Genomic DNA, 15,441 nt, shown 5'->3' with positions numbered 1-15,441 from the left:
GCTACTGCAGTGTGCAGTGCCCAGCAAAATGGGGTGGACGTCCCTCAGCAGCTAAGGCAAAGTATAATGGAGAGGCTGAGTTTTGGGGAAGGAAAGATAGCACTGATAACTTTGCAAGGGGGTGGATAAAGGGTGGGGGGATGAGTAAACCGAGGGTAGCTGTAAACAAAAGCCAAGTCCTACTCTCAGGCGTGCATACAAGATGTTCAACCTTAGCAAGCAACAAAAGATACCACTACTGTAGCATCTGAGCCCCATGCACTCTTTCATGTATTTCTCCTCCCAGCACCCCTGTAAGATTGGGAAGCGCTGTTATCTCCATGGAAAGGCCAAAAGCCAGATCCAGGTTGGTTCTGCAGGTGCCTCAGTAGGTTTTATGTTAAATAACTGGAAACCAAGATCTCTTCACCCAGGAGGATGCCCTCTTCATTGGGCTGGAGTGTCAGGCTCCCTCTTGCTTGCCCTTTCTTATTGTCTAGCAGCTCAGCTTCTGCAGGAGAGATGAGTGCCCCCACCCAGCCTTTGTTGGGCTCACTGAATCCAGGTAGTTTAGGTAATTTTCCTGGGGGAAAAAAAGAGATATGGTGTTGCTTCCCCACTGAACAGGGCCCAGCACTTCCTGGGCAGGTGCTCAAGCCACCAGGCTGTGATGTAGGAGGTAGGCACCTCCCCACCCAGAGAGGGTCTTCCTCTCAGAAGAAGATTTAAGCAGAGAACTGAACCCAGTTTTCCCTAGGCCAAGCTGAGTGTGCTAACCACTGGACTACTCTTCCTTTCTTCTGTGTTGCAGGTCGGATCGGCAAAAGTTATAGGGTCCCAATTCTGTGCGATTGCATGTATCGCACCACAGCAAAATTCAACTTGAGCTGCTGCCATCAGCAGAGCTCTCTCACGCAGTGTTGTCTGTTGGTCTTTGTGGCTTCCATTATCACTACATCCAGCCTCTTGTATTTCTTTTCTTTACTGCTGGTACTTGCAGAGCCATGGGGTGCAAGATAATGTCCATGAATATGGGGAGATGTTTTATGGCGGTTATTACAGCATGCGGTTCACTGACTAGAATTGAACTGTGCTAGGATTTGCCCCAGTCTTGGCAGGTGGGAGCATCAGGCCTGAGGAATAGTGTGTCCATCTCTGGCACAGTCTGCTGATTTTTCCTTTCCCCTTCCCTTCATCCACCCCAGCATTTGTAAAAGGTGGTGTGCTTTTTTAGATGCGGTACTTCCACACAGTGACTGGCAGGTGGTGCTCTCACTACTCTCTTCCCACAGTGTGTTAGTGTCTGGGGAAGGAGCTTTTAAAGACCATATTTTCCAGATGCGAGAAAGGGGTAGGTGGTGGAAAAAGAGCTCAGTGGCCATCCTGTCCCTCGTAGTGATTATGCCATAGGGACTTCTAACTGATCCTTATGGTAGGAACAGGATATTGTTCTCGCAGCTCGGTGAACACAAACATCTTTCATCAGATCAGCTTTAAGGCCAATGCTTCAAAGGTGACCAGTGATTCTGAATGTGTGGGTATCCAGCTTCAGATGCCGTAAGAGGGCCTGATTTCAGGAAATGCAGAAGTGCCTACCCTGTCAAAATGGGGCTCTCCAGGTGCTTCAAGGTAAACCCCCAAAATCTTGTCATTATAATCCAGTGCAACAGAAACTTGCATATTAACAGTTTCCCCTAGCCCTGAAAGTTTTCTTCCGCTTGAGTTAACTCATAAAGTTTAGAAGCTTCCTGTATCTGTCAGGATTTCTCTTTGCAGAGAAAACCAACACTTACATTGCTTATCTTTGCCAGCCTCTTGCACAAAATCCCCTAGTGACACAGCAGGTATAGGCTCCAGGGCTGTTTTATGGGGGTTGTGTGTTTTGATGGGAATGCATGCAGTGGTTGGAAAGAACAGGAATAGCATTAAGGCAAACTCATTAGGAGAAAGAAACCTTGCCTTTCTCCTACAAAACATAATGAATGTTTAAAGGCTGAAGTTGTCATACAGCCAAGTATGAACCTAGAGACAGGGCTAAGTTGTTAAAAGCAGGAACTCCTGCTTGCACTGAGACTGGGTTTCCATACTCTTCTTGAGCTGGTCCAGTTCACCTTGGATCTCTCTCAATGTCTCCATCACTGCTTGCAAGACTGACAACTCCAGGGCTAGCGTGGGTGCTGCTGACATGCAAATGCCCTGGCATGCACATGTACCTTTGTCTTGGTGCCTTGGATATCTAGGGCCTCCAATTTTTTTCACCACTTCCATCTCAGTGCCTAGCTTTATGGCATCATCCAGGCTTACCTGCACCTGGTTCCAATGCATTGCTGAGGGCCCCGTTAGGTGCTTGTAATCCTATTTGGCTTCACTGCTGAGCCCCTGGTAGGCCCATGGTTTGGCCTTCTTTGTGAACAACAGACTTGGAAATTTTAGCTTAGTATCCTCATTTCACCCACTTAACTCAGCTGCCATTTCAAATTGTTTGTTCCAGTCACCCCATTCTTGTTGCTCCCCACAGTAAGGTAATGGATTGAATATAGGTATTAACACTAGATGGGGTGCGTGTACTGTCCTCTTCCATTGGTGGTAACCCCTCCTCTGTGGTACTTGTCTTCCATGATTAAATGCCCATACAACAAACAAAATCTATACACTCACTGCACCAGTTTGCCCCGTGCCTTATGGCCTGTGACCACCAATCTCTGTTTACCTCACCTGTGGGCTAGCCCCCCTCTTTCAGAATCCCACTGCTCCCACCAATTTGTGCCAACTTTGCAGCCCCAGAAACTGACACAAAAAGCAAGGGAGAGTTCCCACTTCTATACAGAGAATCGTTGGGGTTAGGATCACAAGCCAATGGGCCAAAGGGAGAGGGACCAGGTGGAAGATAAGGAAACATCAACACTGTGGCAACGTACACTTAACACCTTAATCTCCCCCCACACCTTCAGGGGTGTCCCCAAACAAGCCTTTACTCCCTAGAGCCTGCCCTGCCCCTGCCCCTAAGTCTGAGTCTGGCTCCTTCAGTCCACAATCCTGGCTGACTGAGCCAGTGCGATCTCCAGCTCTACTGTACACCCCTCTGTGTAAGGCCGACCAGGCTCCATGTGCACACTGCTCTCTCTTCCCCTTACACTAGCCTCAAGCTTGCTCTTCCTTTTTGCCTTGCCCCCCAGCCCCTGGTGGGGGTCCTGGGAGTTGTAGCCCAAATTAACAGTCAGCACAGGCCTGCAGACTGCCTCCTGGTTCCTCCTGCTGTTACATACATCACATTCACATTACAACTGATATCAGATAAGCAGTAAGATTGGGGGTCACTGATCAGGGAATTGGGGCTAACTATTAGGCAGACAGCAAGGTCAGGGGCTGGTGGGTCATGGATTGACAGTGAGGAGACTGGTGCCGATTCCTTGCACGTTTCATAAATGACTGGCTTTCTGTATAGGCATCGGGTAGCCTAGCCAATGAGGCAATGGGCGGGTGGGGATGAGTCATGTAACTGCAGGTGAGGGTGAGTCATCAGAGATAGCACCCCTGTGACTTCCATTCAGTCCTCAGCATGATCTAATTGCTCTTCAGATTGGTCTTCTCTTGATGGGTTTTGGGAAGAGACCATATATCAGTGTGATGCAGCTAAGTCTGACGAGCAGCTCATTTGTGTAGGACTCTGGAACTGAATCAAATGCAGCGCAGGATCATTGTCGTGTCTGAGGATCTGAGAAGCAGTGTAGCTTTTTAAAAGAATTATTTTTTGTTCTTTAAAAGAAAAAAATCCATGTCATGTGCTATTCTTTGATAGTAGCAGAATGCGGTGCAGCACATGGAAGGCTTGCAAATGGCAATGTCAGTCTAGGCACCCTGATTTTTTAAATACAATGCGGAGGGAGGACATCCAAAAATGAAGAAAACATATAGAAACTATCAAAAACATATAGAAACTATCAAAGCAAGAACGCATTCAAAAGTTGGGCTTCTTCCTCTTCAAAGTAGGCTCCTTTCCACATTTATCCAGCTTGTTTACTGTTTGAATGAACCAAATGAGATTGTAATCGCATCCAGTAGGAGGGTAGAGCAGAACAGTGTTGAAGAATTGCTAAGGCAAAACCCCTGATCCTGTGATAAGTGCTGTATATGAGTTTTCCTCTGGTATGGCTTGCCTTATCTTATCTGAGCTGGCCTGTTCTATCTTGCTGCCAAGGCAGTAATTAGCTTACTTTGAACTCAGCATACTCACATAATAAAGCATCCTCATGGCAAACTCCGGATTTGTCTGAAACTTTTGCTGTTAACGTAAGCCTCAGGCTGCATGACTCAACTGCACCTTCAAGTGCACAAGCATTAGTATCTTGCCTGCTGATGACATCTGCAGGACAGTTTATGGTAGATTGAACTGAGCTTTACATACACAGTAAACTAGGGAGATCTTGTGTTTTGCAGACTGTCAGCAATTCAAAAAAGCATTGGTATTTCTGACCACCATTTATCACTTGGTTGCCTTTTTTACATGCTTGCCCCTTTTAGCAACCAGTTCTGAGGTGACAGTGTTACAACCTCTTTTGAGCTGCATTTAAATACTCCTGAATCCTTTTTTGAAACCCTCCTAAAATGTCACTTCAGCTGGTGTAAAGCAGTATAGGTAGGGGAGTGGTGCCATCTTGCAGCAGAAGAGCATTTGCCGCTATGAGAGAAGACTCAAAATAATTAAAGAAGAATGGTGAAGCCACCAGAAGTAGCTTGCCTGACATGCATGACCCAAGTGATGCTTGTCTTCCCTCACTTCATTTCTTCTTACTATTTGTCATCCTTGCTCATCCTATAATGCCTAAAATTGGGCTCCTGTCCTTACAGACAAATATGAATCAGTGAGACTTCTGTACACCTGTTAGCAGCCTAAGTTGCAGGATGAGGCTTCTAACTGTATAGTGTTCAGAAGCTGTGTCTAATTGGGCTGGAAAATAGCACAGTTTTTGTATGCTGTGAAAATATTAATGGAAGCAAATTGTCACAGCTTTAAGGCTTGAAAACTAGGAAACTAATTCTTACTTTAGACGGGAATCATCAGGTAAGATGATCAGCTGTGCAAGTGCCTATGCCCCTTTTCTCCCATTGGGTTTGTATGTACTCTACCAGTGACGCGTACATCATCCTGGCTAAGTACAGACAGTCAAAAAGCCCGAGGTTGAATTGATTCAACCTTCACAGCTTAGTCTAAGCTGCGTAGATTGAACTGATACGCAAGTGAACAGGGATTCACTTTTGATTGTGGACATGCAGCCACATGCCTGCAGTGGCCCAGGTCAGAAGCTGGGGGGCGCTAGAGCATGCCTCCCAGGTCAGCAGGAGCAGGCAGCTTGGGCTAAGGCTAGCCCACCCTATGTGGGCAGGGGTTTGCAGGGGAGGTGCAAAGCATCCTGGGATGCGGGGGGACTCTAAGTTAACTTGAATCTGGAGGGGATCTGGGACAGAAGTTCAATAAGCCAATTAAATTTAAATCTGTTAAATCTGATACTACACCCATCCAGATTTATCTTAAACCGGTTTTCGCCATTTTGAAAGTGGTTTATATGCACTGAATTTCTGTTGTGTTACAAAGTTGAACTGGTTTCTGATCACTTTTACCGGTTTACATGTAACTTCTGTTCCTAGTCCATGAGAACAGGTCTTGTTGCCTGAGAACATGGCTACTTGGCAACTTCAGAAGGCTTCTTACTTTTCCATATTAACCTCTCATGAGTGTTGTGTGTCCTATCAGATGCATGGAGCTTGGTCCAAATAGTCAAATAAACCAAATATATCATGGTTTTGGTAGTCAACTCACTGAGTGGACACAGAGATATGCTGTAGGTTTAAATCTGTTTTGCTGGGTCTTTCTCAGAATTGTTCTTTCGGTTTCTATCCCTCAGAGGGTGAGGAAGAGGAGGAGGATGAAGAAGAAGAGGAGGAGGAAGAAGAAGAGGAAGAGGAAGACAAAGATATAGACTCAATGGATGAGAGCATGGAAGGGGATACTGAGTTGCCAGGCTTCACACTTCCTGGTGAGCCCTCCCAAGAACCCCTCGCTGGCCTGGGCAACCCTGAAGCACAGCTAGCTGGGGTATCTTACCAAGTTCCAGACACCATCGAATGGGAACAGCAAAACCAGGGCCTTGGTAAGAGAAAGTTTCTTCTATCCTTTGAGTAGGTGGGCTGTCTCCTGAGCGCTTTTATTAGATCTGGAGTAACCTGTCTTCACTGGATGTGCTCCAGGTTCATACCTCTGTGTGTGTGTGGGCCAGAATCTGGCTCTGTATCCCCAGTCACACAGCATCCCATCTGGGGAGAACCCATGCACCATGTTTGCTCCTCTTCTGTTTCCAGGGCCTGGTCTTGCATTGCTCTGCCAACACTCTAGCAGGCCAATTGCAAATGCAGCAAGCTGGGCTTTAAGAGAAGCTTCTTTCCTTGAGGAAAGGTTCAGGGTTGTGAGGCTCATGGGTTAGGGGAGGGCAATAGTTAATCAAGCATTTTGCCACTGCTTCTGTTTCAGATGCTGAATTCTTTTAGGTGCTAGCTTCTTGGCATTTCCTGAGCATGTGGGGCTCAGGATACATGGGGCTGCCTGGGAGGCGTGAAGTTCTGTTGTATTAAACAAAGCTAGGGATGGGTAAAAAACAAGGCGCGTGCTCAGTTATATTCAATTGATACCCCTGTTACCTTCAAACCCTAGATTTCATGACATACCCCGCCTGGGAAACTCAGAAGCCGATGAGGTTTGTACAGCTAGGGGCCCTGTGAGGTGACCAGGTATAGGACAGGGTGGTTTTTAGAAAGAACAAGATCCCCAAGGGTGGATATAGGCCACTGTCATTTTTCTTTGTATGAAGGGCTTACTGACTCCCAACAATACCTGTGGGACTCCTGCTTGTACAGAACACCTCAGTGTGGGACCATTAAGCATCTACCCATACCAACGAGCCCTTCAGATGAAGGATTCTCCAGTCCTTTTGTCATCAGCTTCTTGTACAGGTTCTGTTCTAATAAGCTGCACTTCCCCTGGGTGTTCAGTTCCTTTGTGTTGCGCCAGTTCTTTTCCCTGTAAGTCCATGTTCCCAACCTGCACTAGTATTGTTGGTATCCTCTGAAGCAAATCAAAGGGCATTTTTCAAGCTCCTCGGTTTCAAGGCTGTTCTTTTCTTGCTGAGGGGCAGACCGAGATTAAATCAGGTCTTGCATCTCTGTGGCTGACTAACTCTCACTCTGAAGAACATCACGTTTGATGTTTCCCGTATAAAGTCTGTTCCACGTGCCTGTGTCCTATCAAGCTGGACAGGAGAAAGGTGGGAAGTGAATCCTTCTCATTCATTAATTGCTCTCTGATTAGCTTTGGTGAATTGGATTAGAGAGGTGGAAGACAGTGAACTTTAAGAGCCTAGAGCTGGGTTTGGAGAAGCACTTGCCACTCGGTAAGTTTTTTATTCTTGTTATTACATTATCTTTATGGTGCTTTGGGAGGAAAAAGTAATGGGCTCTACTTGCCATGGTGCTTACGGCCTCTGTGGTGGTTTGAGCAGCTTAATGGCACTATATACATGCTGGAAACTCAGCTCGTCCTTAACTGCTTGCCTGGTTCAAGGCCATGGCACTCAGCATCTTGCAGGGCAAAACTCTTGGCCAGCATCTTGGGAAAGCTTTGCCTCTTGTGCTATCAGTGGTGGCCAGAAGTGTGAGCATTTTGTCCTGTGCCTCAGGGATGAGGATGAAGGGTCACATCATACTTCAGTTTATAGCCCTGAGATATTAGATGTGATGCTGTCTCCTCTTCTGCAGACTGATACTGTGAAGGAAGTTGTTGTGTCAACAGCAGCAGGAAGGGATCTGTTTGAAATCAATACTGGTTTAAAATGGAACTTGCCCGCCTCTTTCAGTTACCAACACGTTCAGCTTCAGAGGAGGAGGTGGGGAGGCTGGAGGTTCGTGTTGGGAGTCTTGATGGGGAGGCAGAGGACAAAAGCTATGAGTAGAGAAGTTTAAAGAACGGGATGGATCTGTCACTGACCCTGCCTGTTTTGTCTTGTACAGCAGAGATCTCCAGACAGTGGATGACTGCATTCTGTGAATACACAATGATGAGGCTCTGTGGAGTGAGCTATGATGATGTTCATCCTTATCTCTGAAAGCATTCCTGTTATTTACCATTAGGGATCCCAGCCATGGGTCATGGCCCTGTGGTGCTAGGCATACTTTAAGCGTGCATATATATATAATATATGTCCATGCCCCAAAGAGCTTACTGTGTAATTAGCTATTTTAGAGTAGAATTGCCCATTTCGTTTTATTTCTGCAATTTAAAATTACTTGATTCTACAGTACAGTGTGGTGCTTTGCAGATGAAATCATTCAGAGATGCAGAGAATTCATAGCATCTGATGAAGTAGGCTATAGCCTACAAAAGCTCATGCATTTCTGAATGAGTTAGTCTGTAAGGGTGCCTAGACATGTGCACTGAAGCTGCTGCAGATTAATTGAGCCTGCTGGAGCGTGACAATTACTGCACTCCAGCAGACTCCAGGGTCATGTGTATTAGTGTCCCCGCACTGAAAAATGGCGGTGGGGGTGCTTTAACTACACCTCATTTGAGCTTTAGGTAAAGTGCCCCTCCTTCTATTTTTCAGCCAGGGATGCTGATACACATGACACGTTGGGCACTTTAATTAGAGTGCCTCACGGAAATGCTCTAATTAAAGTGCCCCCCACATACCTCGCCTTCGGGAGCACATGTATAAATGCCCTAAGGTGCCACCCTGCCTTGTCTCCTGCCCCCCCTTTCCACTAATATGGCTAAGTATCTCTGCTCTTGATTGTACACTGTAATGAGTGTCTGACCAAGTTATAGTTTTTTGAACCCATGTTTTGGAACTATTGCAGTGTATAGAAGCAGACTTACAGGGGGAGATTTTAGAATTCACCTTTAGGAGATGGAGGTGACCTTTTCTCCTTCATTGTTTTGGGGAGAAGATGGGAAGTGTTGTGATAAGTCTCATTGGCTACTGTCCACCTCGTTTAACAGCCAAATACTTCTGTTGAATATTTGGAAACCTAATTGCTCTCTGTAAAGCTTAGCTTTCTGATTGTCAAAGCTAGTACGAATAGCCACCTGTATTGTAGTAGCTGCACACCTCGCCATCTTTTCTATGCGTTTATTTTCACAGCAGTCCTGTGACTTAAGGTGGTGATATTACCCTCGATTTACAGATGGGAAGAACCAAGGCACAGCTGGACTAAGGGGCTTGCTAGAAGTCATGCAGAGGTCTGCGGCAGAACACTGGACTGAACCCAGGTGTCCCAAGTGCTGGGCTGCTGCCCAAATCAGTAAGCCATTCTTCCCCTCTGAGCCCTGGGAGCTGCCCATTAATGATTTCTGAATACTCTGAGTTAACCTGGTTATTGGCTTGTTTGTTGTATGAATATACTGGTACAATTAAATAGGGGCTGTTGGAATAAAAATGCGGAGGAGGGAGAAAGAATGGCTTCAGATAAACCATTCCTTAGCAAACACTGGCGGGTTGTTTGTTAAGAGATAATTCTAGGATAGGAAAATGCTTGGGAACCAAAGAGATCAAAAGAACCATAGCAGGTTAATGAAGGAAGACATGCTCAGGTCAAGGAGACAGTTTTATCACAAGACTAGCCTGAGACACAATAATCCACTACGAGTGCCTGAAAAGGTAGCCTGTGAGGAGAGGCTGGGGGAACTGGGCGTATTTAGTCTGGAGAAGAAAAGATCGAGGGGGGGAATTAATAGCAACCTTCAAGTACCTGCAGGGGGGTTGCAAAGAGGATGGAGCTGGTCTGTGCTCAGTAGTGGCAGATGGCAGAACAAGGAGCAGTTGTCTCAAGCTGCAGCAGTTGAGGTTAGATATTAGGAAGAACTTTCTCACTAGGAGGGTAGCAAAACACCAGAACAGGTGACCCAGAGGGTTGGTGGCATCTCCATCCTTGGAGGTTTTAAGACCTGGCTACACAAAGCCTTGGCTGGGATGATGTAGTTGGGGCTGGTCTTGCTTGGAGCAGGGGGTTGGACTAGATGTGACGACCTGAGGTCCCTTCCAACCCTCATTTTCTATGATTCTATGTTAGCTACCATAGGACAGTGAGGACCAGAAGCATAGCCCAGAGCAGCCTCTCAGCACCTGGGGCAGTGCTGGTTGCAGCTATTTTTCTACCCCTTCCTCCTCCAACTGAGGCTGCTGCCCTGGTTGCCCCCTCCCTCAGTCACACTATTGGCAAGGGTCACCCTTTTTAGCAAGTGTGCCACAGATTAAGCCCCACACCCTCCACAAGTGCCATTGCAGTCCCCTTTCCCAATCTGATCCGCAGTTCTGCTTGGTGCTCCCTGCCCTATCTGTCTTGGTGCTGCCGGCCCTCTTCCTGATCTGCTGCATGTCACACAGGCTGCCAGTGCCACTTGTGGCATGTGTGGCACAAGTTGGCCACATTGCCATAAGAGGGCAGTAAGAATTAGTAGGATAGATTTGTACGTAGACTGTTGTTTTAAATCCTTTTTCTCTAAATCCTTTTTAAAATTGTTAAAATAAACAATACCCTCCGAGAGGTAAAGGCACAAGGCCCAAGACTCTAAGGGGATGCACTTGGAGAGACCAGGAAGGGAACAGAGGGACAGCCGGCCCCGTAACTATGACACTTGGGTTTCATATAGTTGTGTTTGCAGATCATTGACTCAGTAGATTATAATGGCTCCTTCAGAGCTGTTGCAGTCTGTTTTATTAATGGCTGCACATTAAGTCTATCAGGGGAATATCCAGTGACATTTTTGTCCAAGTAAATCACTGCATACTTACAGCAGCCAGTTTTCATGCCTCAGTATTCGTTTTTTTTTCAGGATATCATAAACGGATAATAAATAATGGCCTCATTTCTTGTGGAATTTTCATTTTTGTTAACTGTAAAAGCCTGGTGCTTATATAGCAGCACTCAGCGTTTTCTGTCTGCAAAGCACTTTGCAAAAGCGTTACACTCATGGGGATGCAATCTCTTGGTTTCAGAATTTCAGAACTTAGCAAGCCCTTTACTTCTGGGCTCTTTTGGAGTACCTCTCAGAGCAAAAATTCCCATCGAGTTGGTAGTTATTGTGTTTACTTGGCCTCATAGCTATTACAGTTCTCTAGAGAATATATAATTAAATCCACAAATATCTGGGTTAAGCAACTGGCAAAGCCTGGATATTTTTATTGGCCAGTTAAAAATGTATAAAGGAATTTATACTTCTCTGCGATTTCTAACTTAGGTACTTTTGGCCAGTGACCCAAACGCTGGCTTGCATCCATAGATGCTTCCATAGATGCTTCTCAAGCAAATCCCGGGACGTCGTTCTCCCCCTGTACTCGGCCTTAGTGAGGCCACAGCTGGAGTACTGCGTCCAGTTTTGGGCTCCACAATTCAAAAAGGATGCGGAGAAGCTTGAGAGAGTCCAGAGAAGAGCCACGCGCATGATCAGAGGTCAGGGAAGCAGACCCTACGATGACAGGCTGAGAGCCCTGGGGCTCTTTAGCCTGGAAAAGCGCAGGCTCAGGGGTGATCTGATGGCCACCTACAAGTTTATCAGGGGTGACCACCAGTATCTGGGGGAACGTTTGTTCACCAGAGCGCCCCAAGGGATGATGAGGACGAATGGTCACAAACTACTACAAGACCGTTTCAGGCTGGACATAAGGAAGAATTTCTTTACTGTCCGAGCCCCCAAGGTCTGGAACAGCCTGCCACCGGAGGTTGTTCAAGCGCCTTGATTGAACACCTTCAAGATGAAACTGGATGCTTATCTTGCTGGGATCCTATGACCCCAGCTGACGTCCTGCCCTTTGGGCGGGGGGCTGGACTCGATGATCTTCCGAGGTCCCTTCCAGCCCTAATGTCTATGAAATCTATGAAATCTACTTAGCTAGCTCCAAGCACTCGAGTAGTTGGTCACCTCCCAGTCATCATAAAAAGGGATGAAGGAAGGAAAGTAGAACTTCTTAAAACTGTCAAGGCTAGAATTTCATCTGTCATAAATTAATGTTTCCAGAGCCTAGGCAGAGCTTATATTACTAAAGATGTAGCTCACATTTCTCATAGTTCATTACCCAAGGGCGTTTTATACATGTGCTGTGTGGGAGTGGTGGGGAGGCCGCTTTAATTAGAGCTGCTCTAATTAAAGTGCCTGGAGCAGCTGTTTAGATAAAACACCCCTGCCACTATTTTTAAGCATGGGGATGCTGATACACGAGACGCTGGAGGCTGCCGGAGCATGGTAATTACCACGCTCCAGCAGACTCAATCGAGTCAGCTCTGATGCACTGTAATTACAGCACATTGGAGCAGCGTTGCTGCTCACGTATAGGTATTTTCACTGTCTAACTCTTCATTGCAGGTTTTCACAAAGAGGCTTGTTGGACATCTCTCTGAGATGATTTAGTAGCAGCAAATCCTGTATCTGGGTAGGGAGTTGGTTTACTCTACATCAGTGGTTTTCAACCTGTGGTCCGCTGATGCCTGGGGGTCCACAGACTGAGGGGTCTGTGAAAGATGACTATGATCAATCAAAAGCATGTGAAGACCTACACTTAAAATTCAAAGGGGTCTGCACCTCCATTTGAAATTTCCAAAGGAATCCCCACCTCCATTTGGAATATTTTAGGGGTCTGCAAATGAAAAAGGGTTGAAAACCACTGCTCTGGATGATTCTTGAAGTTCCTGATAACCTTATAGGCACATCCAGATGAGCACGCACACTGCACACGTTGCATATGCAAGCGTTCCCTGCGCTGCTAATTTGCAGTGTGGGGGGATGGAGGTTTTGACACTGGGAGATCCTGGTGTCAAAAAAAACCTGCGCTAGAAAAAATTGGGGCAGCGCATGTGGTGGCAATGTGTGCCACCCTAAACTGGAGCCTGGCTGGCTGGAGCCATACTCCAGTGGTGGCCAGGCTGCCTGCTGCTGGATTACCATTGCTGACGCCCTGGCCTCCAGGACCCCAGGTGTGGTTGCTGGGGCTAGCCCAGGTGCTTCCCCTAACCCACCTGGGGCAACTTGCCATGCGTCAGAGCACACATCCATGGGCGTTCCCCAGGGACAAGTAGCAGCACCAACTATGCACTGCTACTCTTTGTCCCTGGGGAAACGCATGTGCACAGTTGCCTGGACACGCCCAGTGAGTCTAACCAGTGTCTTGGCAATAACTAACCAAGAAGCATCTCTCCTTCCCATAAATCACTGCAAAGGAGAGGGCAATTTCTTTTGCACCTTTGTTACATAATTGTTGAATCTTGTCAAATGAAACATGTTGCCTATGGAAGATGAGAATGGGAACCTGTTTGCAGAGTTCCAATAAAAGGAATCCCTTCAAAGGCTGGCAACGAATCATGGGCTGTTACAACTGCAGTGGTAGGAGCCCTCTGGTTTACCAGCTGGATTTGTGCTTCCGCCCTCGGATCTCTTGCCTAGTTTTAGGCATGTGAATGCCTAGAAGAACACCGACTCTTAGGAAGAGGCCAGTCATGCTGGAATTCAAGCCTTTGGATAGGAGACAAAATTTATAGAAAATGAGCTATTTCCTTTGATAGCTCTTCTGTGATTGAGTGAACACAGATGAATGTTGGCTGCAAGGAGAGCCTCATTTGCTTTATAATGGATTTGAGGTTTGCTGATGATTTCTAGACCCTCGAGCAGTCTCCTTTATATAACCCCCTGTAATGGTAAAGGAGACGACTTTCCTGACCTTAATTAATAGTCTTTATGTTCCATTAGTACCTCCAAGCTCCCACCAAGATCAGAGCTCTGTTATTTCTGTCTTACACTTAATAGTCCCTGGCACTGAAGTCTCTCAGCACCTCGGTATCTTAAATGTATTTACTCTCGCAACATCTTGTGATAGTGTTGTTATCCTGTTGGCGGGTGTATCTAAGCTCCAACCCACTCACGTCCCTGTTCCTATCCTCCCCGTCACTCGCCTGTGACACCTTGATATTAAAGAAAATACAAGAATGGGGAGGTTAGTTGTTGATCTGGTCTGTACCAAGACACAAGTTCAGCAAAGCTTCTTCCACAGGGGTCCACCTCCTCTACACCCTGTCCTCACTACACCTGGCTGGGAGGGAGTCCATACTTCCTGGTATAGATGCACCCAGTTCCTTTTTGATTCCCACTTAGGGAATCAAATTAGTCTGGGGTTTAAGTCCCTGCCTTGATCAGCAAATCCTTCCATGGTCCAGGCAGTTCCTGAATAGCGCTCTCCTTCATAGGAACTGTCAGTCATCAATTGATTCCTCACATCAGTCACTCCTGGCACTGATCCAGTCTCAGTCAATTAGTCCAGGGGTGGCCAGAGTTACTTGCCATGGGAGCCACATCTGATCTTCCACCAAAGTTAAAGAGCTGGGGGGGGGGGGGGGGGGAGGGGTGCCGAGTGACCTGGAGTGGAGGTGATCACTTCCCCCTTGCACCTTTTGTTTCCCCCTTCTTCCTCCCATTTTCCCTGCTCCTGCCAGCAGGTGCTGGCTGCAGGCCGCAGGATCGGGCTCCTGCCACCACAGCGCTGAGCCACTCTGGCTTTCCCCACGGGGAGCGCGCCCCGGGGTAAGCGGTGCAGCTGCAGCCCCCAACCCAGCAGCCCGGCTCCTGAGCCAGCAGTCCTGGAGGGAGAGGAGAGAGGAGGGTAGGCTTGGGGCTCACTTCCCACATGGAAAGTTGGAGTGGCAGGAAGTGCTGGGCTGCGTTGTCCCTCGGAGCTGCCTCGGGGAGAAGTGGATGGGGCTGTGGCCAATTTCTGGAGAGCCACAAGTACCGTGCCAGCAAGCCGCATGTGGCTCCCAAGCCGTGGTTTGGCCACCCCTGAATTAGCCTCTAACCGGGTGCCCCTGACAAGCACATTATTATTCTTCAGTCACCTGTCTTTGGTTCCTCTCAATTCTGTCAGTGAATTATTCTTTACCAGCTTGACTCTCACTCATTTCTTCTCCATCACATCCCTTAATGGAAGATCAGTTCTCTTCCTTCGGATAGCCGATTCTCTTTTTCCCAACCCCCTTCTCATCATTAAATTAGTCAGTCCTCTGATTTGTTTCACCAGTCCCTGTTGCCTCCCTTCTCCAGCTGGATCCCCACTGCCGCTCTCAGCAGATATGGCTGATTGGCTCCACATCCAGGTAAGTTTGTTTCCCTGGCACTCACCTTTACCCTCTGGAATAGGGGCTGAGGCAGCTCCCTGTTACACATCCCTATATTACTGGTGAGGAACTGAGATTATGTGACTTGCCCAAACTTCTGTGATTTGAACCCAGGCCCTAGGGTAGTACCCAGCACTGGATTATCCTCTGGATGTTAATCGGTAACCCAAAGTGCTATGCTAAGGCTTGAGTTCACATCTGTCTTCTGCTACATTCCCACTGGAGTATCCTTTCTTCCCTTGTGCTGGGTACTGCATATGC

The 15,441-nt window shown here is 47.2% G+C and overlaps 1 protein-coding gene across 4 annotated transcripts in view; it reads left to right on the top strand.

The window, feature by feature from the left end:
- ARMH4 (armadillo like helical domain containing 4) overlaps nucleotides 1-15,441 on the top strand; it is a 129,461-nt gene that overhangs the window by 32,941 nt on the left and 81,079 nt on the right. For all 4 annotated transcript variants that reach the window (XM_059723351.1, XM_019479989.2, XM_059723353.1 and 1 more), the window contains exon 5: nucleotides 5,883-6,128. In XM_059723351.1, the coding sequence (XP_059579334.1) occupies nucleotides 5,883-6,128 (246 nt within the window). The remainder of the gene's footprint in view (nucleotides 1-5,882; nucleotides 6,129-15,441) is intronic.

Source organism: Alligator mississippiensis, chromosome 2 (genome assembly GCF_030867095.1).
Source record: "Alligator mississippiensis isolate rAllMis1 chromosome 2, rAllMis1, whole genome shotgun sequence".
Classification (NCBI taxonomy): Eukaryota; Metazoa; Chordata; order Crocodylia; family Alligatoridae; genus Alligator; species Alligator mississippiensis.
Note: the sequence above shows the minus strand (reverse complement) of the source record. Positions and strands in the feature narration are given on the sequence as shown.